This window comes from Notothenia coriiceps, unplaced genomic scaffold, assembly GCF_000735185.1.
Source record: "Notothenia coriiceps isolate Sejong01 unplaced genomic scaffold, NC01 NC01_scaffold00028156, whole genome shotgun sequence".
NCBI classification, from domain to species: Eukaryota; Metazoa; Chordata; class Actinopteri; order Perciformes; family Nototheniidae; genus Notothenia; species Notothenia coriiceps.
The window spans coordinates 155,991-181,204 of NW_011360857.1; the positions used below are offsets into that span (position 1 = coordinate 155,991).

Genomic DNA, 25,214 nt, shown 5'->3' on the forward strand with positions numbered 1-25,214 from the left:
TTTTTTTCTCCTCAACTTTGTGTGGAAAAATGCGGGGATTATGCGGCCTTTTGATAAATATGCGGCCTTTTAAAAATCCGCGCCATTTTGCTGATTATGCGGTAAATTCTGCGATCGCAGAATCGCGTTTTTTCTGGAGGGTCTATATATAGGTGTTGGTGCATGTAAATGGTCTGCAAAGGCTCAAATCCCCAACACTTAACCAACATTTTAACTAATTTTTTTTTTTGAAACTCTAATTATGTATTTATGCTGTTAATAATTCTGTATGTCAGTCTGTACTCCCAACAGCAATTGAGCTTTTTAAGACTCTTTTGACTGTTCTGACTGCTTCATTAAAGAATGTTCCATCTGATCTGAGTACTGATACAGGATCAGATTGTGCAGCTGTCGCTCATGACTTGCTGGGACATGTGTTAAGAAACTCTGCGTTCAGGCACACCTGCCGGTCTTCAGCGTGCTGCAACACTGAACTTGGTGACACGTGTGAGAGCAGTAAGCGAGCAGCTACTGTGTCAGACTGTGACGTCATTCAGGCCCAAATATTACTTTTTATTGGAAAAGAGATGCAGCGTATACTATTTTTAGCTAACTAGCTCTCCAGTATAAACACTTTTTACCCTTACTTAGATCATTGTCACTTCGCCACTGAGAACGTTCATAGGAATGCTGTATCCAGTTCTCTTTATTTTATCATTTATTTGGCGACTTTAGTTACTAGTTACTTTGCAAATTCATGTTGTTAATGAAAAAATGTAATCAACCAAGGAATAATTATTTTATAAAAGTGCAGATCATAACAGACAATACATTACAACATCAACACAAACGGTCGGCTTGGCCATACACCAAAAAAAAAAAAAGCAAACGCACAATAACCTCATTCTCTTCAGGTCAGAATAAAAAAATGAGTAAAGCAAATATATGTAAAAAAGGATATTGGTCTTATTCTGGAATATCCGGGAAGGTCATCCTCTTTGCTTAGGCAAACAAAGGCCCCCAGACATTTGTATCAACTAAGGAATTATGACATTATAGTATAAGAAGTTATTAAAAGTTAGTACCAGCTGCCAAAGTAAAATGATGCACACAATATTGGGTCAATGGTTAGAATCCTGTGATACAATGTTCTGTAATGGCCATTCTGCGTAATAAGTCCTTTACTAAACCTGAACCTGGAGCTGTATTTGCATCCATTTCCCCCTGAACCCCAGCTGGTGGTATTGGATGTTCTCTCAGGGTGCTCCTGTGTTGTGTTTCAGGGAGGAGCTGTCTTCGTTCCAGCGGGAGATAGAGGTGTTGTCGGAACAGTATTCCCAGAAGTGCCTGGAGAACGCCCACCTGGCCCAGGCTCTGGAGGCCGAGAGGCAGGCCCTCCGGCAGTGTCAGAGGGAGAACCAGGAGCTCAACGCACACAACCAGGTACGCACACACACACACACACACACACACACACACACACACACACACACACACACACACACACACACACACACACACACACACACACACACACACACACACACACACACACACACACACTGTGAACACACACTGTGAACACACATTCACAGTTTTGAGTGCAAAAGAAAGCGCAACAGCTCTCCTTTAAAAAATGTTAAGCTTTTTTTTGTGCCCGTTTTTAGGAGCTGAACAACCGCCTCGCAGCAGAGATCACTAAGATGCGCTCCATGACGTCTGAGGATGGAGTAGGAGACTCAAACATCACAATACAGGGGAAAGAGCTCTACGAGTTAGAAGTAAGGCAAATATCACAACATATAACAATACATCTGTGCCAGGGATGTTTTGCATAGTGCTCCTTAGGGAGGATATTGCAGTCTTGTAGCCTACTTTACATTTTCTCTTACTTTCGTGACCAACTTGTTATACATTTTACAGGCCATCTTCACAAAATGATACAAATATACAAATATAAATGATGCAAATGTATATATAGAACAATTCAACTCCAATTCTGCCGCTCCCCATCCCACTCCTCTTGCTGATCAACACAAATGATAGGTTTTGTTTGTTGTAATCGTATAAGTTTATCTATTCACACACCTTTTTACATAACATTTAGCCTTCATAAGAAATAAGGTGATAGGGATTTGTTTGGCTACAGTTAAGCCAAGGTAAAGCTTTTCTGAGAGTTTAATTAGACTAAGATAAAGAGAAGAATCATTGCAGAGTAATACAGTTGTGGGAGACACAGTATCTGAACCTCAATGATATCAGATTCTATATCAGTCATTGTCTGTATATCTTTTTCATTTCATCTTTGTTTCCAGGTGATGCTTAGGGTGAAGGAGTCTGAGGTCCAGTACTTGAAGCAGGAAATCAACTCCCTGAAAGACGAGCTCCAATCTGCCCAAAGAGTACGCTGTTTCATCTGTTAACAGTCCTTTTTCCCGGGACTTCCATGAATTCCTCGCTGACAGGCAACTTGATTACCCTTTATCTGAAATGCCGAACATTGTGTTTTTCAGGACAAGAAATATGCAACAGATAAGTACAAGGACATCTACACGGAGCTGAGCATCGTGAAGGCCAAAGCCGAGCGGGACCTGGGCCGGCTCAGAGACCAGCTGCAGCTCGCCCACCAGGCGCTGGGGGAGGCGTCGCTGGAAGAGGTGGAGCGGGGGGGATACGGTACGGACAAAAGAAAATACAGTCGACCTCTTGAAAGAACGATTTAAGGCTCTGTGTCTCTGTGACACCTGCTGGAACAAGAGGTCAAAGTCAGATTTATCAAACTCTCTAAACTGCAAAAACGTTCTTGTTATAAATGAAATGATAAGGAGGTGCATGTTTGGGAGATTTGACGAGCATATTTAAGGCTGCTTGTTCCAATCCATTTGTGGGTTTGATGTGGCATCAAAGTGAAATCTAAATATATCACCACAAAGTCCAAATCAAGCAGCGTTAGTTGTTCTATTAAGGGACCATTAACTAATATACAATCTCAGAAGCATTATACTGGGACAGAAATAAAGAAAGTTTCTTGACCTTGACTTAGGTGTCTAAAAAAAAAAGGAATGTTTTAAAAACAAGATGTTAAGGATAGTTTCCTTCATAATTACCCTGAGGCCAAAAATACCAATAAAAAATGTATTTTTTTAATGAACAGAGTATTTTATTTTTTTCATCTTTATTTTATTTTTGTATTTTAGTATCTTCATTTTGGGCTTAATTTAAATACTTTTTTTGGATAGTAATAATAGAGCAATCACAGAAAATAAGGGAGAATTTAAGTCACTATTATGTTCCCCTTGTTGTGAAGGGAAGGCTTTCTGAAGACATCTGGTATGGCATTCATTCATTTAGCTAGAGATAGGTGGTACATTTACAAGATGGCTAAAATCACTTAAACATGCTAAATAAGAATGAATCTGAGGGTTCTTTCATGAGAACAATTGTGTTTCAACCCTTTCCCCACTGTTTTTCTTTATTTCAACTCTGACACTATTTCCCCAGTAGATATCATGAAGTCCAAAAGCAACCCTGACATCCTGAAGATGGCGGCTGCTGCAGCCAAACGCTCAGAGCGCACACTGAGGTCAAAGGTGGGTTTCCTGCAAACTAGCAAATCAGTCCTTCAGCCCTCTGTGGTGTTAATGCTGGATATTCATGGTTCTGCATCACCCATTGTCATATTGCTCAAGCAGCAATACATTCAAAACTGACAGAAAAAGTCCTGTTTTGACATTTTCGAAGTCTCCCACCAATCACAGGCTGAGATTTTAAATCACCTACTGCCATCTACTGGTCACCTGCAAAGTTGCTGTTATTTCTTCTTTTAAAGTGCAGCTACAAAGTGAACCCCTTGGTAGTCTAACACACACTTGCTGGTGTGTTTTCCCCCTTCTGTCCTCAGTCTGTGAATCGAGACATGCCCTGGGACAGTTAGGGCTGCAGAGGACGTGTAGGCTCCTCCCCCTTCTCCTTTAGGTAAACCAGACGCACAAACAGGCGGTGAAAACACTTGCTCTGTCCTCCGTCTCTAAAGCACTTCTTCTTCTTCACATTATTGAACAAATATCAGATAGACATGACGGTGAAGAACGAATGATAATGGATGAGATTAATAATCTGTCTGTCGTGTCACATTAGTGGCGATATGTTTTGTGAATGAGTTGCTTACTATGGAGCCCCAAAACCAACAAACACCAGCAAAAAGTGATTAGCAAATAGGTCAAATGCTACGTAGCTTTAGTCTGATTTTATATTATAAATAAGGAAACATTAAACAACACGATAAGGTCAAAGACATGCACACAGACGCCATTCTTCATCAAAGTGGCCTCAGTCTGTCTTGCTCGTTGACAGAATAAAACTGGCAAAGTACATTTACTCAAGGAATGTTAGAAACTGTTAGGAAGTAAAACATATAGGTACTTTTACTTTACTTGAATATTTACCCTTTATACTTTTACTCCACTACCTTTTGTTTTACAGATGTAGTTACTAACTACTTTAAGGATGTAGATTATTTATACAAAACATAAATCAACTAATACATGATCATATATTATTATAGGTAAAGCTACACCAGTAGTATAAAAGAAAATCCAACTAAACCCCACATTTAACAAGTGCAACATTGAAGTGATGAACACATTAATGCATCACAATTATTCTTTTGATGCCAATACTTTTGCACTTTTAATTAAGTACAACTTTGAATGCAGTACTTCTTCCATCTTTACATAAATGTATCCACTTCAAACTAATATTTTAGAAGGTAATGCCGCAGCTACATTACATATCATTTAATTTAGCTGATGCTTTTATCCTGTGGATAAGTGGCTTACAATAAGTGCATTAAAGCATAAAGATACAAACTAGGAACAATGAAAAAAGTACATTTATATTCGCTTCTGGTGCTAGTGCATTAGTTTCAAATATGCCAAACTAATTTAACAATTTTTTTTATTTGTATTTAATGGCCAAGGTGCAGGCGAAACTCGCTAATAGCTGATAGGAGCTAATGTTATGAAAATATACAAATAATGTCTGTGAACTTGGTAGCTGGACTAAATTAGCTTTGGTTACAAGAGTTTTGGGGCTTCCATAGCACACTGGGTGTAGAAGAGTTTACAAACAACTAATGTGGTGATTGGGCTCTTATGATTCCGTTATACAGATGTAATCACTGGGTGACAATAGATTCACACTGACAAAGGGAAACACTGCCTGTTCAGGAACAGCATGTCTGTACATAGGAAGTCATGTTCTTTATTAACGTCTGCTTTCTCTCTCTCCACCAGAGTCTGAGGGAAGGGCTGACAGCCGAGCAGAGACTCCATCTGTTTGAAAACAAAGACACGAAGGAGTTCTGACAGTGACGCATCACGTCTTCTTACCTGGTTGCATGTTTAGAAGTCCACTATATTTTAGCTCTGTAATTACTTATTTAGTTACACTACACACTGGTCACACAACACAGATCATGTATTATTATTAAAAACATGGTATGAAGTTTGAATTTCATGTCTAGATTTTGCATTCCATGCAATTCAGTTAACTGTGACATTTTTTTGTATCGTTTATTTTTTTGCTGCCATGTCTTACTGTAAATACAGTTTTTAATTGTCATGCATACACTAAAACTATGAGTGTGTAAGCTACTGTTTTAACTCCCTAGACTATTGCTTGCCAAAGGCATAAATGTGATGTTTAAAGGCTAAACACAACTGCATAAGGAGTAGTGCATATTAAAAGCATAGGAATCAGTCTGGCGTTGGTCTGACGCTCCATCATCCTTCCAGCACAGATGGAGGTGTTGCTCGGTGAAAAAAGCTACTAAACTCAGATGCTCGTCTGCATTTGAAAACAAAATGTTGCTTCAGCGCCTGACTGACATCATAGATGTTCACCGCTATCCTCGGATCAATCTGAGACACCCGTTGAAATGCGACAGCTTAATGCATTCGGATGGGATTCACTGACTGAATTTAAATATATATATATATATATGAACATTTATATAGATTTTTTCTTTCTCTAACTGCAATCACCGGTCCAGCTGTATGGGAGTTGTTTGTAGTAGTGTTCAGTGGCAGTCCCTTTAGTATTTATTTGAACGGTTGGGATTTTTCTTTCACATGCCCATTCCTTTCTACTCTATTATTGTAAATATAAAGCAAATATACACCATCTGACTACAGGTTTATTAGCAATAAATATTTTTGCACCCTTTTTGTTGTGTTCTGAATTTTTTGTACTTTTTCAACACTGAACTATAAATATAACACAATTTATGACATGATAATCCAGTTTTCCATTCAATTGCTTACCATACAGAAACGTGATGATAACAAAAAAAAATGAGTTGGACAGCACTCAGATTGAATGATTTATCGTTTTAACCTTAGACCTCTGGCTTTTTAAATATCACTAGTAAACTGATCTTCAGGGCAGACAAGCTTTCAAAAAACATCAGGGGTCATAAACTGCTGAAAATGTAGGTCAATGGAAGCCCTCTTTCTGGTCCACATGAAAATACTTTTGGTCCTATAAACATTAAAGTGAGGCACCCGATAGAAAAATAATGGGGTATATTCTTCAACTTTAAGAGCGCCATCTGAACTCTTAGAGCTGGTAAACAGTCAGTTTTCTATGTCCTTCGAGTGTTTAATTCCTGTACTTATGAGACCTTTTCTCATTGTTGTACCAACTTTAAAATGTTAGGGTTAGGTTAATTTTAAATCAATCAATCAATGTTTATTTATATAGCCCAATATCAAAAATGTTACATTTGTCTCAGTGGACTTCACAGTTTGTACAGAATATCAGTATGACAATACGACATCCTCTGTCCTTAGACCCTCACATCGTACAACGAAAAACTTCCGGAGAAAACCCACAGTTGAAAGGGGAACATGGGAGAAACCTCAGGGAGAGCAACAGAGGAGAGATCCCTCTCCCAGGACGGACAGACGTGCAATAGATGCCGCGTGTAAATTGAAAAGATAATACATTTACAACATAGGTAGACCAAATGTTTCGAAATGCATGTGTCTATAATAAGAAGATGAATCCACGAGGATGTCAACAATCCTATGGGAGCCATCAGGGAAGTAGTATGATGAGAGTCAGGCAGGACCACAGTGACAGGTTCAGCCACGACTCGAAGTCCAGGAATTGTTTTGACTGATGCCTCCCAGTAATGTTCTTGGGTCACTGTGGGTGTTACATAATGCATTGAAACCTTACATATCAAAGTTTTAACTACAGCAGACAAAAGCTGGTGAAATTTGACTTGACACCACTCGTCTTTGTCCCTGTGAAATAGATTCTGGAGTTTTACTGTAACTCAGTCTCTGTAGCCTATGGCACATGCATTGGCACATTTGTGCAAATGTACAGCAAATCACCCAGAATATTAAAAAATATTTTATGTATTTCTCCTCTTGTACAGAAGAAGAGCTCCCAAAGCCAAACAGTTTCCTTTCTATGATTTTTTTAGGCTCACCAATTTGAGGCAAACTGAGTGAGATGAGGAATGCTGCTCAGTTGAAATCATCTACTCTTTCAGAATGCAGAATATGTAAAACATGTGAAAACAGCTCACACTATAACAACTAACTTACTGTTTTGATATTTTTCTTGAATTTTAAATGAATAATATCTGAAGAACAATATTAAGTAATTTACCAGGGCAGCAATTGGTACCACAATGGAACAAATATGTTTACAAATAAACATCTGTAATTCCCATACATATATAAAATAAAAAGTATTATACATATAGAATGATAATATAATAGTTATAATGTTTTGTATTTATTTGACTGGCACATGGGGCTTACACATTCTCTATTTCTACTTCCTTCATTCCTTCCTTCCTTCTACCTCATTTTATTCTTTCCTCCTTCTGCTCCTCCTTGCTTGCTTGCTTGCTTGCTTGCTTGCTTGCTTGCTTGCTTCCTTCCTTCCTTCCTTCCTTCCTTCCTTCTGGTTTTACTCCTACCTTGCTTCCTTCCTTCCTTCATATCACCTTCCTTTCTTCCTCCTTTTTTTGAATTCCTCACTTAGGATTTACAAATGGGAAATTCCACTCAGGTCTTTATATATTAAACTATTTATGTCATAGATCACAACCAGTTTCCCATATCTTATATTCTTTTAAAAGTAGGATCTTAGTTGAGTTTTTAATATTATATAAGAAAATGACAGCAATTTTATTTGAGAATAAAACATGTACAGTTTCTACGGGGTCTACCATTTAGCTCCCATAATTCCATTCAGTTTCACAACTGACTGACAACTGTTCCACTGCTGCTCGGTTTGTCAAGCCAGAGCGAGACAGCACACAGGTGAAAGCAATGCCCAGTAATTATGTCAAACCAAGAAAAGGGACAAGTGAGTAGCCTATAAATTGTTATCCCGGGTTGGTCGTCTTGGTTTAGTTTTACTGAAGCTTTGACACTGTACATGAAACAGACTGAATTTAACAAAAGTCTTACCTTGTACTAATAACTAAATCAGTTGTGCGCTTATTAATCCCCATCTGGTGTATTTGTATTTCTTCTACCTTTTTATTTCAAATAAAAAAGATAACCACTGAAACGCATCACTTATAGTTTTATTATGAAGGGGTCATCCGGAAGTTTGAGATTATAGTCTAAACAACTTGACACTGCTGGTATCAGAGTAGGGTGTTCCTGGAAAGTGTGTGTAGCTTTATTTAATTTGGAGCTTTGTATCTTCGTAGCCTTATGAGGATGTGTTAGAGTACATGGGTTTTTGAAAGAGGTGCCGGGTGGGAATAATTCTTAACTGGACGTTTTTCCCTCCCGTCCGGGTAAGTTTCCGATCCCAGCACAGCGCATTACTACCTCCGCTCTGTCTTTGTTTCAGGCAGCCGGCCGGGCCTTACCCTGATGTGTATCGTGCTCGTTAAGAGAGGACGTGTAGCCAAACCCTACGAATAGTGATCTGCATTTTAATAAAACCTGGTTTATCTTTGGTTTTTTAAATGTATCAGAAAGCAAAACATACTTTTTCAATCAACTAAGATAGAGTTGTCCGTTCGGCATTAATCTGATTCAGCAGAGGACATCATTTAAAACAGTATATTACATTTTGTTACATTAGTTTGGCCGCTACATTGCAACAAAGTTACTTCGAGGCGTAGTGTGCAATGACGAACAATGTGGACCACTAAGCTATAAAAGTTGTCATGCTTTCGTAATAAAGAGCTTTATTGGAATAAAGACCTCACCGAAATAAAAAGGTATCGCTATCGATCAGTTGAAAATATAAAGTAAAATTCTGTGGCGTATGACTCCGTTTCTTTAATGGAAATAGCTTTAAGATGTACAATATTGTATGTAGTTCTGCTTACGGAAACGCAGCCGGAGCTAAACCGGGCCTAGCTAGCTAACGCTAGCTGTTGCTAAGCTAACTATGTAGCAACCCTGACCTGTCAACGTTGGTGGTTAAAAAAAAAAAGTCAGCAGTTGGTCTAACAAAGACAATATCCACATAACCTATTAACTTTTATATTATGAACATTCAAAGCATTTTATGTAAAATTGGAAATGAGCCAACAACGTTAATAGTCAGTTATTCTATGGTCACCAACGTTATTAAAATTCGAATTTTCAAGCTAATGTAAAAGTTATGAATGTGAACGTTAGCTTTAATAGACATTTTTGTTATTGAATGACACAACAACAAAGGGAAACCCAAAGGAGGTCAAAAGTTGTTAAACTATGACCTCAAGTTCCTGAAAAATATCAAATAACCTCATTTCGGTTAAATAAAAATAGTTGTTGATTAACCTGAAAACAGTTATATTTAAATGTTATGCTTCCTCCTAAATCATTCTTATAAGCTGCACCACTTTATTTTCTCCTCTCCATCTATTGCAGTTGTTATGGAGCAGCCACCTGGGAGCATAGATGACCTACAGCCTCAAGACCTCTCCTGGCACCCCAACTTGGCCACCAGCAACCCTGGATTACCCTTCTCAGAGACCGGCTCCTCGGACACCACTCTCCAATCAGGGGATCAACTCCAACCAGACAATGCCTTCTCCCACACTACAGTCACCCTCTCCTATGTGAGCAGATCTCATATGTTCTCCTCTCACAACTCCCTGCCTCTGCATTCAGCGCTCTATGATGTACAGCCTATTAGCAAGTTGTCCTTCCACCCTCCTGAAACGGATGAAGGTCTTGGGGAGACTGGCTATGCACTCAACCAACATTATTTGGAGCAGGTGGATGGGCCTGTGGATCTCGCCACTCAGACAGAACTTTTTCAGTCATTGTCTCAGGCACATGTGGGACCAGAGAACAATGGAGGAGTGATTTCAAGCAACTGGGACAAGGATAAGCATGGAAAAGGTGAAAAGGAACATAGCCATTCTGTGGAAATGAGTCGGGGTTCTCACAATGGAAATGGGGACAGCTGTTTGAGTTCAGGAGTTTGTGCTGAGTCACCGGAGACACTCACCCCTGCCACAGTGGAGGATGAGGAGAGGAGCGACTCCGAGGTGCTCTTTCTTAGGTCTAAGAAACAGGACCCAGCTGTGAGATCAAAACTGTGTTCACTAAGCAGGGAGTACATCAGTCATCTGGAGGACCCAGTCTCCCCGGCTGCTACCTCACTGGACAATGTGGAGGATATGTTCACCCTGCCTCAGGCCTCCAGCTCACCCAGCGGCGATAACTCTTACCCAGACACCAGTGAAGAGGCTGCGTGGGATGTATTGAAGACAGAGGGGGCCATTCAGGAAGGCTTTGGCATCAGCAATAGTACCACAAATTTAGATTCAAGGGCTGAAAATAGGCAGCCTGTGCACAAACGAAAGGCAGTGCTGGAGCCTTTGATTGACTTGACCGATGACGTTTGTGTGTCAGATGTTTCTAAAAACAAGACTATTCCTCACATGAACGGTAATGCAAAGGCATCACAGAGAACTTTAACAAAAAAGAAACTGCCAGTGCGGCCGGGCAGAGGGACGCGGTTAGAGGCTATAGTAATGGACATTAACTCCAGCAGGTATAAAGTGTCAGGACGCATACGCACCAATAAGAAAGCAAAGGCTTCCCAATCGACAGCTAGTGATTCTGAGGAAACCAATCCTCCGAAAATGGACATCCTGTCAGTAGGGAAAAAGAAAAGCAGAGCAAAAGCGCCTGTCTCTGAGACAACAATAAAACAAAAAGCAATGAAAAGAGGTAAAACTAATAACATGAAAACTGACAATTGCAATGAATCTACCTGTGATTCTGAAATCAATAATTCTACTAATTTTAACGGCTGCACACCTCCAAAACGCTCTCGGTTAGCTGGTCAAAATAAGTTGAAGAAGGAGCCAGAGGAGGTTTCACACACGGCACATTCACCACAGACTAGCCATATGAATGCAAAGAGGAAACCCTCATCACAATCCAGTCCTCTGCACAGAAACCTACCAGAGCCAGAGAATGTCTCTCACTCTGACCCCTCAGTGGAAAGATGTTCCCCTGCACTGTCATCCAAATCTCCAAAGAAAAGCCAAGGCAAAGCCAAAGGCAAGGCTACAGGTAGCAAAACATCTGCCAAGCCTAAGGGGGCCCGCACTCCCAGGAGGAGGCAAAAGAAACAGACATGGATTCAGTCAACTTCCATATTCTCCCCCAGAGAGCCAGAGATCAAGTTGAAGTATGTCAACTACAAGGAGGAGAAAAGGCACTTTAGGGTGGACAATTTCTCTCCGTTCGTCCGTGTGGAGAGTAAGTCATTGCCATCACTGTACACTGTGTTCAACTACCCCGAGGAGGTGAGGACACAACTCAAGCAGGGCCCCCAGCAGCAGGGCCCCCAGCAGCAGGCCCAGAACTGTGGCTTTGTCTCTGCTGTGGTACCGAGCACTTCCTGTCTGCAGCTGGGCCGGGCCTCCCTGCAGAGCCAGCACCAGCGCGCTCTGGTCTGCTGCCTGTGCGGGGGCGCGGCCAACGCCATGGACCTGGGGGACCTCCACGGGCCCTATTATCCAGAAAAGTACCGGCCCAACACCAAAGCAACAGCCAGGGTGTCGGACCTCAAACAGGAAGCAGACAGTGATTCAGACTCCTCATCCTGTGACATCAGAGGCAGGGGGCGGAAGAGGGCCGTTCCATCCAAACCACGGCCCCTCAGGCCAGGAGCCAAGTTAAAGCAGAAGGGCCTCCTGGAGAGCCAGCGGTGGGCAGCGGACGGCCCCGGCAGCCCTGCAGCTAAGCGGGCCCGGGCAGACCCTGGCTCTGCTGCTGATGTGGAGGACTGGTACAGCCCCCCTGTCCTCCCTATGGAGCTCTGTGAGTACTGGCTCCACGAAGACTGCGGCATCTGGGCCGCAGGCGTGTTCCTGGTGAAGGACAGAGTGTACGGGCTGGAGGAGGCTGTGAAGGTGGCGCAGGAGACGGTAAGCTGCACTTAATCTGAATAAATGATTCCACTTTTCCACAGGGAGAGGTAGTTGGTATAGAGCTGTAACTGAACAGAGGATTAGGCATGATGATATTATCAGTCTGCCTGCTTACTTACTGGTTTTTCCCTTCTCTAGGATACTAAGAGGTATTGAATGTGTTACCAAATAAAAGCTTGATAACTGAGGCCAACGTCAGTTAGGAAAAGATTAATGCATGCAAGCAAAACATGTTTACAAGATGTCACATTTTGCATTGCTTGAAGGTTTCTTGTGCATTTCAACAAGAACTGCTCTTTTAAAGATAATTATAGAACATTATTGTCAATCTCATACCTCACAGCTGATGTAGTTATAGTGCTGCTAACGATTGAAATAACTTGAATAAAGACGTCTGTGTCTACGGCTTTCTATGGTGATAATGAACCTCTCATGCCAGATGCAGCCGAAAGTGCTTCACAGAGCAAGATTCATACATCCATGGTGAATACAGCCTTGAGATTTTACCATTTGATTTAAGTAATAGATGTATTTTTTTTTAAATGTGAGTAATGATGTTGTGTAAGATATATCAGATAAATATTGTAACCAAGCATGTTGTTCGCAGACATGTAGAAGATGTCCTTGTTTGACCTTGTCTCTTGTGTATTGTAGATGTGTTCGGCGTGCAGTGAACCCGGTGCTACTCTGGGCTGCTTCTTCAAAGGCTGTCCCAACAAATACCACTACCGCTGTGCTGTGCAGTCAGGTGAGCGCTGCTCTGCCCTCCAGCTGCACTCAAAACATGTTATCCCTATTATCTCTCATCTGCAAATAAGCTGACGTGTGCCTGTGGCAGTAGCCAACGTTTAGCTGTTTTGCTGGGCCATTTGACTTATTACTGTTACTGCAGAGGTCTCATTAGCCACATGTAAATAAATAATAACTGATCAAATCTGGAGTCTGTCATCTTGAAAGACTAGAACACTGACTCAGGGCACTCTACCGTAACTTAGAGGATTTCGGACGGGGTCTCCCCTCCCCTGTGAGGAGCGGCATCACTCTCACATGCTGCAGGATTTTGTTAACCGAAAAATCTGTAAAGAAGGCTAATATTCAATACATTCAATTTTTCCCTTAACCAAAAGTGGAATAAAAGACAATGAAATAAACAGAAATCATCAGCATTGGCAAAATTGTTATTTTCAGTTTCGGCTAAGAAATGTGCAATCGGTGCATCCCTAGTGTCGGGGAAACTTCTGTGTAGCAATGCAGGAGGAGTCACCGACTCGTGAAGGAGACACGGAGTGAGCTGGAGCTTTGATGGCAAACACTGATGGTTTATTTGGAGCTTCGGCCGGAGGATTCACAAAACAAGTCCAAGAGCCAGAGGTTCTGACTTCACGGTAGAGTTGCCACGTCAATTCTGAAGATCCCTACCCCAGACCCATGTATTTAGCTAGTTCAGAGAGAATAATCAACATGCTGCATAACAAGATAGAATCATAAGATCTCTATCAGCTGACGCCAACAGGCAGGAACAGGGAGACAGAGCCCTGAGAGCACAGCAGCCAAGGTTACAGGTGCGTGTGCTCAGTCAGGACAGTTTGAACTGATACACTGGGTCAAAGTTATGGGCCTTGGAAATATCTCCCCAACACCTAGTCAAATGTTTCTACTGGTAGAGATTCTGCAATAACACACTAGCTATTCCCGTAATTCTCAATATATTTTGACCTTGCATATCCAGCTGCCTCACAAGGTCACCTGGTTTGAGCAGAGGAGGACAGGGACATTGTCAGATCAGGACGAGGAAGAGTGGGTGAAGTGTGGCATCTTTAACTCCTGTAATGTTCTCGTTGGCAGATGGTGAACTCATTGAAGAAAACCTTTCCATGAAGTGTAAAAAGCACAAGGTGAGCAGAAATAACTACAATAACGTGTCTCAATGTGTATGCTATATGAGACCTACCTATCCACTATTTAAAAGATATGTTTGACTGTATCATTAGCCTGATATTTTCCTCCTCCAACCCCAGAACAAAAGAGTAAAAGCCCCTCCAGGGAGCCGAAGGGATGACAGGTGACAGCGGGAGCAGGAACATCACGAGGTAAGTTGATATAGAATATAATCCTTTGTTGACATTATACAGGTACAATGAGATGAGTAGAGCTTCATTCTGCTCTGCTTCATGTCTTCTGGAGTAACACGTTTAGGAAACATTACTCAAAGAGTCAAAGAGGATCGGAGACCTCAAATAATTCAGCATTACATTTAACACGTTTTTTTTAAGTTCCCAAACTGTATGTAGTACAATATTGAAGTTATTTAATAAGCATAAATATATAACATAAAGAGAAATGTACTATTGGTTTCTATTCAGGGCATTCTATTACCAAAGTGATGAATCTTTTGATCTGAAACCTCATCCTACGTTTCTTGGAGAACTTCTATGTTGCCGTAAAATAATTGTCCCAAAATGAGCATTTTAACACTTTCCCTCTCTCACCAAATAGCATGAACCTTTACAGCATGTTAGGTTTCATGAAGTGATGTAGTCTTTACAAACAATACTTTTAACTCAATTGTACGGGGCAACTCCAACACTATGTTCAAACTAAGCTTTTATGAATTTCAGTGCAACTATCTGATTGTGATGCCTAATGTTAGACTTATTACTTCTAGAGATTGCATTTACTGATTAAAAATCACAAATAAGTGCTGATTATCAAACAAAACATGTGAGCATCATAAAGGTTTGTTTGCCAGAGAGATTATTTTCTGCAATATAATCAAATCAACCAAATCCCATTGCATTTTTTGGTTAAAGCCCTTGTGATGCTAACTTCCTGGTCGGCCTAATACAAGCATGTCACATCACTGCACCACTCTTATCACCGCATTATTTTCATCAGAACAAGAAAAACATGCCAATTCTTGACTTTGAAATATTTCTTTCTTTTTATTCATGCAGACATTCACACGCAACATCCTGCAGGGCCTCTCCTTCCAGTTCTGCTGGTAACCACGGCAACAGTGGACCAGGGTATCTTCTGACTGACAGCTAGCACCCGTAAGCCTTAACTCCACCCCCTGACTGTTGACCCCCAAACTGTGGCTGGAGACAGGAAACCCACCCTTGCATAGAATTTGTCATTTGTGTTCTCAAGCTTTAGCTATTTATATGGATTTGTTCTGTTCCTGGACTAAATATGGATACAATCAAAGATAATAATTTTTTTAAAGACTTTTTAAGTATCTGCTAATATTTGTTTATATTTATTCCTGGACTTTTCTCTGGTCGAAGAGGTATGATTGTGTGATTTTTAAGTTATTGGTAAGGGAGATGCTGCTCAATCGAGATGAGACACTTACAGAACATGGTACCTGATTGGGCGCTCTCAAAACAACAGGGTTCCATATTATTTAACGGGAGAGCTTTTTGGATCATAGCACATGGTTTCGTTTCCAACAACACTTGCACTAAACATTGGGCCCAGATGAAGTTATCCAGCAGACCGAACAGTTAGTGTTTGAATGTATTCTCATGGAGGGTTTATTTAGCGGAAAGCACTTTGGAGTGACAATGTCTGGTCTTCTGCTACGGCTGCAGTCTTACCTTAGACGAGGCCCACCCCTTACTGTGTCATATGTCATTTGCTTCAGGCTCCCTCGTGTGGCTCTTAGAGGTTTAAAGGTTCTTCCAGCCATCATGATGAGACCTTGCGATTTTTATTTGGCTCAAAGCACTTTGGCCTCCCCCTTCAGACAGGGAGAAGGTAAGTCTGCCCGTGTTATGTTTATTGAACGGCTAGTAAATCATCAGTTAATGGAACTTCCGTATGATTTGTTGAGAGTTTCGTACATGAAAGCAGGCCTAGATTTGTCGCTGGATTTCTTTCAGTTAAAGTCATCCGCTGTTTACTTTGGGGGTTTTGCACTCATGGGGAGGAATCAGTTTCATTTTCGGATTTTTGCAGCACAGCATTCAAATAGTGTACCTCAACATTCTTCTGGGATAAAAAGACCACAACTTTATCTGTGTTAAGATGGTTCTGTGCATATTCCTTAGCTGACATGCTTGGTGTACATCATTCTTTATTTTAATCTGAATGCATGTGTTAGTGTAAAGGTTCCTGATCCTCTTCTGCAATGTATTTTTGACTTGGTCAAAGCCTTATCTGGACAGGAAGTAGTTTCTCCTATTCTCACTTGCTTGTGGTGCAATGACAAATCAGCGGATGTAAATCACCTCTCTATGGACACGTTGAGGACTAAAGGCAGCGTTCATGCACTTTTCTTCTGCAGACTTCATGTTAGTGATCCCAGAACACGGTAAAGCGGTTCCTAATGAACTCTGGGACATGTTGAACCCATGCACTGTGATGAGTATTATCAGGTGCTGCGAGCCTGCCTCTTCTTTTTTTAGAGAAACGTCTACATGTGATCAGTGTTGGTGTTTGTCTATGTACTTCTGCATAGCGCCCATAGGAGGCAGCAGTGTGCTGTCTAAGACCAGTGAGCTCCTTTTTTAAAGCACGACACACCCAATCTCCTCATCCTGGAACAAGTCTGTTTTATTTGTGCCATCCTTGTGATTTGTGTGTTTTATAGGGGTTTTTTTGAATATTTTTTCAATTACATTAAATTGTTTGCATTGTACCAAATACAGATTTTGGAATATGTTTTACAAAATGTTTGGATTTCAAAATGATTTTGTGTGTGTGTGTTAATCTCAGGGCTGAATCTCAGATATAATAATAATTTAATCTTTTCAGTTTTTCTGGGCTCGTTGTGTTGACCCCACATTGACTGGAGCATTAATACATGTAGCAGGATGTGGTCATATGTCCTGGTACACACTACTCATCACATTCCAGCGCCTCCTCCATGTGTGTGTCTGTGCTGTGGTGATTTTAAGTTCAACATGGGACTAGGACTGCCAACTCGTGTCACTTTTGTCATGCTTTTTATTTTATTGGAATCTTTTGTACCATCTTGCTCACCTCTTGGAGCAGCAGAGGTCATGTAATTGTCCAAAATAAATATTTTGTTTAACGTTGTGGTTTTATAAGAGATTTTTGTCTTTGGATGACTGGTTTCAAAATGTTACATTTCATAAAACATTTGCTTAAATGCATTTTTTTGATAATAGTGCTCCAAATGAACCAATTAACAACATTTTTGAAAGCAAGTAAAAATGAATTGTATTAAACGTAAGAATGTATGAAACAGTTAATTATTAAATAATTTAATTGCATCTCAGAACTATAACTCATAAGTTATTTTATACAAAATTAAATAACACTGTATAGGTCCCAAAGGACTGGAGTTAGCTCTGGAGTGGAAGTGTGACCACCAATTAAAAATTAACAAATGTTTTATAATTAAAAATGTTATTTATTTAATATTCATCAATTCACAGCTGAATAATTTAAGATTAATTCAATTCGGTTTTTTTCACTTAATTCTTACATTAATACAGACATACAAAAGAAAATATACACAATTAATTATAAAAGTCTCTGATGTCAACATGCCACTCAATTCATTGTATTCTAACTACTGGGATATGGGACTGTCCTACTTTGTCCTTATTCATCGAATGCGAGTCCTGGGGAAAATAACCAGAGACCAACGATTTAACTCCAACAGCAATTCTCATTTTATTGACTAAATCTCATTTTACAGGAAGACAGTTGTATTGCAAAGACAGAACCGGATACGAGTCCTAGAGCTGTGGTCATCTACTGACTAAAACTCTACCAACACATTAAGCTTCGGAACAGAAAGACACAGGAGCTCCATTACAACACATGACGAGATGATGAAGAGCCGAGGCAGCTGCCACGGATGCAGGCGTCCCAGTGAAGAAAAGGACCACGGTTTGAGTTTGGAGTGACTGCAGCGGACACTGGGGCTGATCATAACATTAGTAAGTTGTGTAGCTATTCCAAAATATCCATTCCAACAATTTGTGGTCTAATTGTTGCTTCATGCAAAAATCCACTAGGGTGAAATTATGCAAACATTTTACTATAATCAAATGTAGCCTGCAGTTTCTTTATATAGTCTTAGTCTTTACATTGTGGCCAAGTCAAATACATATTTGAAGTAAATAAATCTGTATTGCACCAAGTGAAGGCAACGGTTTTCCTACTATAACCAAATACATTTGGCACATATTCAGATTTTCCTGTATGGCTCAGTGCCACAGTCGCTATTTTGGATCATTCTTTTTTTGTTCACACACTCAAAAACCAAACTTACAGTACACCATTAGAGATGATATTTAATAGGCTTTTCAGATGTTTGAAGATGACCAAAATTTGACTAAAATGAGCAGTCTTGTGGGCCTAAACATTGTAAATTCAATTTCAGAACACACTTATCACAAAAACTCCACAGAGCACTTTTAATCTTGCACAACAAAGGAGAATGTAAGCTAACGTAAGCTAGCTATTAGCTTTAAAGGTCCTGAAGACAAAAACAAAGAGTGATGGCCTATGGGGTGGCTAGGCTTTAGTCTTCATGTTGGTCCCTGGGTCTGTCACTTTTAATTACAAATTTGAAATGCCATTTGAACACAAAAACAAATGTATATTCAATTTGGAATAATTTGCCTGAATTGAAAATTCTCTGAATTAGCACAGAAGCTAAATACAGTCACTCTGATATTTCGCCTGCCCCGTTTCCCTCAGTGAACTTCACAGTTGTTTGCTAACGTAAAATGAAGGAAACAAAGAGCTGTACACAAGCTCATTTGCATAGTAATATGTGGAAGGCTCTTGGATTTGACACCAGTATACTGCCTTTTATACTACATTTTAAAATACAAACAACGTTAGCATACAAATGCCAACATTTAGCATTACAACAGAGTCAAATGCTAGCAGTCAAATGTTAGCTTGACTTTAAATAGGGCAATGGAGGCTCAGCATTTTTATGATAAAACTACAGCATGTAGGGTATGTTTCATATCATTTAAAAAAACACATATTCTGATTAGCGCCTGTGACAGACCTAGAGGCCATCTCCGGCCAACCCTTAACCCAGACACTGCCATTTTTACAGGATTTCTCACTTTACTTTTTGGGAAAATGAAATAGTTTGCTAGGACGAATGATTCAGTGTAAACACATCTGGGAAGTGCTAAGGAGCAGTTCAAGGGTGTTTTAGGGGGGCAATAATGACATGTGAGGTCATGTACAGGCCCATGTAATCTCTTCTTCAAACAGTCATGTGATGTGCTGGAGCCCACACAGTAAATGCTGAAGAGCTCGTTCAGCTTGCAGCTGGCTGATGGAGAACTAAAGAACAGCACGGCTACAGATTCTGTATCAGGACTGTCCTTTGTTCGGAGTCAGAAGGCTGCCGATGAGGTCAGAGATTGTCACAAGATGTAGTCATCTGCATCATGCTATCTGATCAGCTTCGACGAACATGATCCAAACGATTTCGTTAAGCTGAGTTTAGCTGATCCTCGTTCAGGCAGATCCAAGCTGAGGCTACTGACTCACCAGATAAATAAACATGTTGTTGTTGTTGCAGCTATACTACACCAGCTTGTGACAGGAGAAACACTGAGCAGGTTTTCACAATAGAGCTTTAGCACATACAAGTTCATGCAGAATATATGTCTGGAAAGCAACACACAAAACACCCATTCCTATGCATAATCCAATGTTATTTTTCTTCATTTTTTTTGTCAATGAAAGGAATGGATTGCTTTTTTTCAGTTGATTTGAACTTGGTAGAAAACCAACGCTGCACTACCTGACTAAAGGTGGCAATTTAGATCTATGTTTAAATTCTATGTCCTCATGCTTTTTTTTTTTCTTCGGTTCCTTGATTTGGTGAGATGAGTACACGGCATTTATAGCAATACAAATACAACACACAGAATCCAAACTATTATTGTTCAGATTTTTTAGCCCTAGGATGTCTCAAGAGATCATGACGGCAATATTCACCCGAGGAACATTATGCAAGAAATTGTGCTACGGCAAAAAATCCACATCACAACATTTTACGTTTCTTTTTGTAAATCTTTCAAGTACATTTTCATAAAGCCGCTTCAAATTCTTCATAAAGGTACGTTTGAGCTACTCGTCATGCAATTTATAAAAAGGTAATTTTTTTTCCTCCTCCTTCAGATTGAATTGAAAATGCTAAGTCATCCTAACTCTTTCCTTTTTCAGGCAATTAATTTTGCTTAAAGTTTCAAAGAAAATACAAACAATACAAACTGAATAAAAAAAATCAAAGGAAACGGAAGCTTTACAAATATAGTTTTGGGAGGGAGTAGAAAAAAAGTCTTTCAACAATGAAGAAGAAATGTTTGACTTGAAGAACAAAGACATCAGAGGCTTCCGCTAGTGGACGTACTGAATTACAATAGTCAAAACGTATACAGTCGTATTATTCCAATGTGAACAGCAGCCAACCAAATGGATTTGGCACAGCTATGCCAGAATACAACGTGAAGTTGAACAATAAAAAAATAACCAAACAATAGAAAAAAGTAGTCTATTTAAATTCAAATAAATAATTAAATTCTCAATGTAAAATAAATCCACAATAATACACACAACAAATTCACTCACACTTTTCCGACACATAAAACATTTAAAACCACTGCTCGCTCCTTTTTTATCTTACATGTATTTCCTAGAACTCTGTTATAGTCTTCTTCAAAAATACAAATCCTTCGTACCTTGGCTTCGTTCAGAAGCGATCCTACAGCAGTCTGCCACATGGTCTCTATTTGCCTTTTTTTTGCTGGAAGTATTGCTTTTAGAAATACATTTTGGTCTTCTTTTCGGATGCTGAAGGGAGCAATTTTTCATTTTCCTCTGGGCTTAAAAAAAATGCATTTGCACACTGACATTAAAGAGTAAAGTGGGCTTCTTTTGGAGTCCAAAAAGCCTACCTCATGAGGAATGTATGCATTCTACAAATACTCTCTGTAAAGTCTTCTGTATGTGCTCTGCCTTTCCCAAGATGTTTAGATCAGGATACGTGTTAGTACATTGTCTGTTTGTTTCCATGCATGTGGTTGGATGAGAGGTATAAATTGGCACCAGTGACTCAGTGACAACATCAATGTTCTGACGCACTCAGACGCAGATTTCTATGGGCGTGGCCACCAGCATGCGCCCTCCCGGGGAACTGTTTTCCCGCGGCATTCGGTCGTAACTGTTGGTGGACGATACGGAGCTGTTGGTGGAGACGGACACAAAATGGTGGCCTCCGCCTGGCTCCATCCCCCCGCCCTTGGCCCCGCCGCCGTTCCCCCTCTCCGCCGCCACCGGAGACGTGGGAGAGAGAGGAGAGAGCGGGGAGAGAGGAGATAAAGTCTGCTGCTTCATCCTCTCCACAAGCAGCTCCTCGTCTTCCTCCCCGGAAGAAGATGAGGAGATGGTGGCATTCCCCTCTCCCCGCGCACCTCCTCTCTCCCCGCCACCAGCGCCAACCCTCTCTCCACCACTTGCGCTGTTGCTGTTGGAGTTGGTGTTGCTGTTGCCGTTGCTGTTGCTGTTTCCGTTGCTGTTGCTGTTCCCGTTGTTGTTGTTCTCCGCGTCCAGCATCCAGGAGTGGCTGAAGTACCCGAACACCTCTTTGACGGAGCAGCGGCGGTCCTGTTCCACGGAGAGCAGGCGGCGGAACATGCGCAGGGCCTGCTCCGTGAAGCGCCTCCACTGGGAGGGGACCGTGTTGGTCCTCCTCCTCTGCCAGCGGATGAACTCCTGGTAGAAGGAGTCGGAGGGCAGCGCCTTCTCCCATGGGAAGTTTCCGGTCAGCATGCAGAAGAGCAGCACCCCGAAGGCCCAGACGTCCGTGCTGTAGTCCACGCAGAAGCCCTCGTGGCGGGACACGTCGCAGAGCTCCGGGGCCGTGTAGGGGATGGTGCCACTCACCTGCAGGGGAGACAGGTCAACACCATGCTGGATAAAGGACTTTGAGTGGTTTAAGACACTAGTACTGTGCTGCAAAACATCAGGCCCTTCCTACATCCACAACACGATTACACCATGCACTCCAGCATATGCACTTCGCTCTGCATAAACCAATCGGCTTGTTACCCCCTTAATGTGAGTTGGACCCACGTACCCTAAAAAAAAACACACCTTTTCACAATCCTGGATCCAAAATGGGGAAACAAGCTTCCTTGAAGTCACGACAGCAGAAAGGTTACACATCTTCTGCCACAGACTGAAAACCCTAACCTGTTCCGACTGCACCTTGGACAATAATATATATATTTAATTTCACTTCTGTACGTAGCGATGAATTGTTTGGCCTATTTGAAGTCAATGCAGTTGAACTTGATGAAAGCTAATGTACTTCCGATAAGAGCTTCAGCTAAATGAATTGCATTGGAATGTAAGATCAGACACAGAAACATTACTCACTCGTTTCACAGGTGAGCCAGCTCGGCGGGTCATGCCGAAATCTGACAGCTTGACCTTGCGGCACTCTCGGTCAAAAATGAGGATGTTTTCAGGCTTGATGTCCCTGTGGACCAGCTTCTTACAGTGCAGGTAGTCCAGAGCGATGGCTACTTGGTGCACACAGCGCTTTGCCACTGCCTCGGGAAGACCAATCTGAAGAAATGGAAAGAGGGAGATTAGAGTGCTACACACAATACATATGGTATGCAACAATAAAACGTGGACTAAAAACAAATCTGTCGTCTTAAAATAATACTTCACCCACAAAAATATACTTTGGATATCAATTATTAAACCCACTGTTACGTTGAATTCTTGAAAAACTTGTCATATACCTCCATGGTCAATCAAAAATCGAAATGAGAGAAAAGTCTAGATGAACTGAAGTCAATGGGGTCCATATTTAACAGCAGTAAACATCTGTTTACAAACTATTACATAAATCCTTCCGTATGATACAAGTTTTATTAATCCAGTCTTATGCTCAAAATTGACTTCTCTTCTCAGTTTTTTTTATTCATTGTTTATCTTGGAGGCATTTGAGAACGGTTTTCTTTGAGAATTTAAGACAAAATGGGGTGAGTAAGTGACCTACAAATGTTAACTTCGGATGCAAAGTACTAATTTAAGAACTTGTCAAGATGGATATTTTTTTGCTTAAGTCCTTGACCCAGAAGCAGTGTTACGCAGAGTAACCAGAATGAAGATGGAGCACCTGTGGGGGAATGATATCGAAGAGGTCCCCTGCCAGCGCGTACTCCTGGGCGAACACGTAGTAGTCGTCCGTCTCGAAGGCGATGCCGAACATGTTGATGATGAAGGGGCAGGGGGACAGGTACAGAGAGATGCTGTACTCCCGCAGGAACGACTTCAGCTTGGTAGTCTTCTTCTTCAGGAACTTCAGAGCCATTTTTGTACCTTATTGGGCGAAATATGAGAAAAATAGGCATATAAACGTTTTGCCTATTTAGAGCAGCAGGATTTTGTACGTGTGCATTCGTGCCCCCTCACCTCTGATCTTGTGGATGACCAGGTCCACCTTGCCGTACGTGCCCTTGCCCAGCTCCCGGATCACCTCGTAGTATTTGTTGACTTCCAGCCTCTCCAGGTTCTGGGCTGCGATCAGCTGCAGCTCGTCCAGGATGTCCATGTTGGCTCGAGACACCAGCGGAGAGGAACTCATGCTAGGGACTGCTATAGGGGACGGACCAGGGGACAGAACTGGGGAGCAGACGCTCAGGTGGGACAGCTAACAGCTGGAGTCACTGCGCAGGAATGAGAGAGGAAACACATTTTTATGTTGGAGTTTAAAGTACATTTTTATTCCTATCTTTTTAAAATATTTTTAATTATTATGATTAAATACTTAATATAAGAAGAAGGATTATTGTAGTTATTTAAAAATTGCAGTAGAATATTTGACAATAGATAACACCTTTGTATTAATGCAAAGCATATAAGCCTATAAGCATTAAACCTTAATTATACAATATAATTATAAATGATCTGCATTATAACATACTAAAAAAAATAAAAGTTATAAATAAAAGTAAATGACTAATATAAATGGATAAAATACATAAATACAATTCAATTAATGGTTGGATGTTAGTATTTTACATGTGAAACATATATTACATTTTTATCCTGTGGAAAACTTCCATGTTCAATTTCTTGTGGTATTACATTTGATGTGTAAAATAACAATATATATATATAAAAATAGTTAAATGCTGATAAATTCACATTTAGCCTTATGTTTTTCGGTAGTATCCCCTTTGCATTAAAACAGTTGTCTCTTAAGGCCCCATGGGAGAAACAGACAACACGGGGTGCTGTTCTACTCTTGCACATCAATAGGAGAGTGTGTTTGTGATATTTTCTGCTGGGTTTCAAGGTCATTAGCGAGCAAGACGCGTTTGATTCTGCAGCTCACCGCCGGCTGCTCTGATCTGCAGTGATAGTCACTGAAAATGCTAATTATCTGCAGTGAAGGCTTAAGTCATTCTAAATGTTGCTCGCCAAGGGGAAAGCCAAAGCTGGGCTGTGAGCTGAATCACACACACACACACACACACACACACACACACACACACACACACACACACACACACACACACACGAACCACAGTTGTCATCCGATTTTTCAGAGACACTTCAAACAATCAATGCCATCTCCAGTGTAATCCATATTCTCCATATCCGTGTTTGCAAGACATAAAACATCAATTAAAGTGTCAGATCCTATTCAGAAGTCAAGAATGAGAAGTAGGGCATACAAATGAGGCACAGGCAGGCAGGCAGGCAGGCAGGCAGGCAGGCAGGCAGGCAGGCAGGCAGGCAGGCAGGCAGGCAGGCAGGCAGGCAGGCA

The 25,214-nt window shown here is 40.9% G+C and overlaps 3 protein-coding genes across 8 annotated transcripts in view; 2 read left to right on the top strand and 1 right to left on the bottom strand.

Moving 5' to 3' along the window:
* Window positions 1-6,204, top strand: part of LOC104958042 (myosin phosphatase Rho interacting protein) — a 27,251-nt gene extending 21,047 nt beyond the window's left edge. For 2 of the 5 annotated variants that reach the window (XM_010785741.1, XM_010785744.1), the window contains 6 exons: window positions 1,263-1,422; window positions 1,647-1,760; window positions 2,295-2,381; window positions 2,493-2,655; window positions 3,481-3,569; window positions 5,274-6,204. In XM_010785741.1, the coding sequence (XP_010784043.1) occupies window positions 1,263-1,422; window positions 1,647-1,760; window positions 2,295-2,381; window positions 2,493-2,655; window positions 3,481-3,569; window positions 5,274-5,345 (685 nt within the window). In that variant the 3' untranslated portion in view covers window positions 5,346-6,204. Of the gene's footprint in view, window positions 1-1,262; window positions 1,423-1,646; window positions 1,761-2,294; window positions 2,382-2,492; window positions 2,656-3,480; window positions 3,570-3,880; window positions 3,955-5,273 lie in introns of all 5 variants that reach the window. The other 3 variants (XM_010785742.1, XM_010785745.1, XM_010785743.1) reach the window with 2 other exon arrangements.
* A 2,439-nt stretch (window positions 6,205-8,643) lies between these two features.
* LOC104958044 (transcription factor 20) lies at window positions 8,644-17,451 on the top strand. 2 transcript variants are annotated; one of them, XM_010785746.1, is made up of 6 exons: window positions 8,644-8,812; window positions 9,885-12,406; window positions 13,064-13,157; window positions 14,255-14,304; window positions 14,428-14,499; window positions 15,364-17,451. In XM_010785746.1, exons 2-5 carry the CDS (start codon window positions 9,890-9,892, stop codon window positions 14,473-14,475), a joined length of 2,709 nt encoding a protein of 902 aa, XP_010784048.1. In that variant the 5' UTR covers window positions 8,644-8,812; window positions 9,885-9,889; the 3' UTR covers window positions 14,476-14,499; window positions 15,364-17,451. The 2 variants fall into 2 exon arrangements, with proteins under 2 accessions (XP_010784048.1, XP_010784049.1); XM_010785747.1 differs by lacking the exons at window positions 14,255-14,304; window positions 14,428-14,499; window positions 15,364-17,451 and adding an exon at window positions 13,598-13,773.
* Window positions 17,452-18,036: 585 nt separating this feature from the next.
* LOC104958045 (serine/threonine-protein kinase SBK1-like) overlaps window positions 18,037-25,214 on the bottom strand; it is a 13,670-nt gene continuing 6,492 nt past the window's right edge. Inside the window, exons 2-5 of the mRNA XM_010785749.1 lie at window positions 23,855-24,108; window positions 23,559-23,761; window positions 22,805-22,996; window positions 18,037-22,309 (exon numbers count right to left, since the gene is read on the bottom strand). Coding sequence (XP_010784051.1) covers window positions 21,509-22,309; window positions 22,805-22,996; window positions 23,559-23,761; window positions 23,855-24,026 — 1,368 coding nt within the window. The 5' untranslated portion in view covers window positions 24,027-24,108 and the 3' untranslated portion in view covers window positions 18,037-21,508. The remainder of the gene's footprint in view (window positions 22,310-22,804; window positions 22,997-23,558; window positions 23,762-23,854; window positions 24,109-25,214) is intronic.

Coding starts and splice junctions, on each gene's coding strand:
- LOC104958044 (XM_010785746.1), top strand. CDS start 9,890: ATGGAGCAGCCACCTGGGAGCATAGATGACCTACAGCCTCAAGACCTC. Junction 12,407..13,063: donor TGAAGGTGGCGCAGGAGACG/GTAAGCTGCACT, acceptor TGTGTATTGTAG/ATGTGTTCGGCGTGCAGTGA. Junction 13,158..14,254: donor CCGCTGTGCTGTGCAGTCAG/GTGAGCGCTGCT, acceptor TCTCGTTGGCAG/ATGGTGAACTCATTGAAGAA.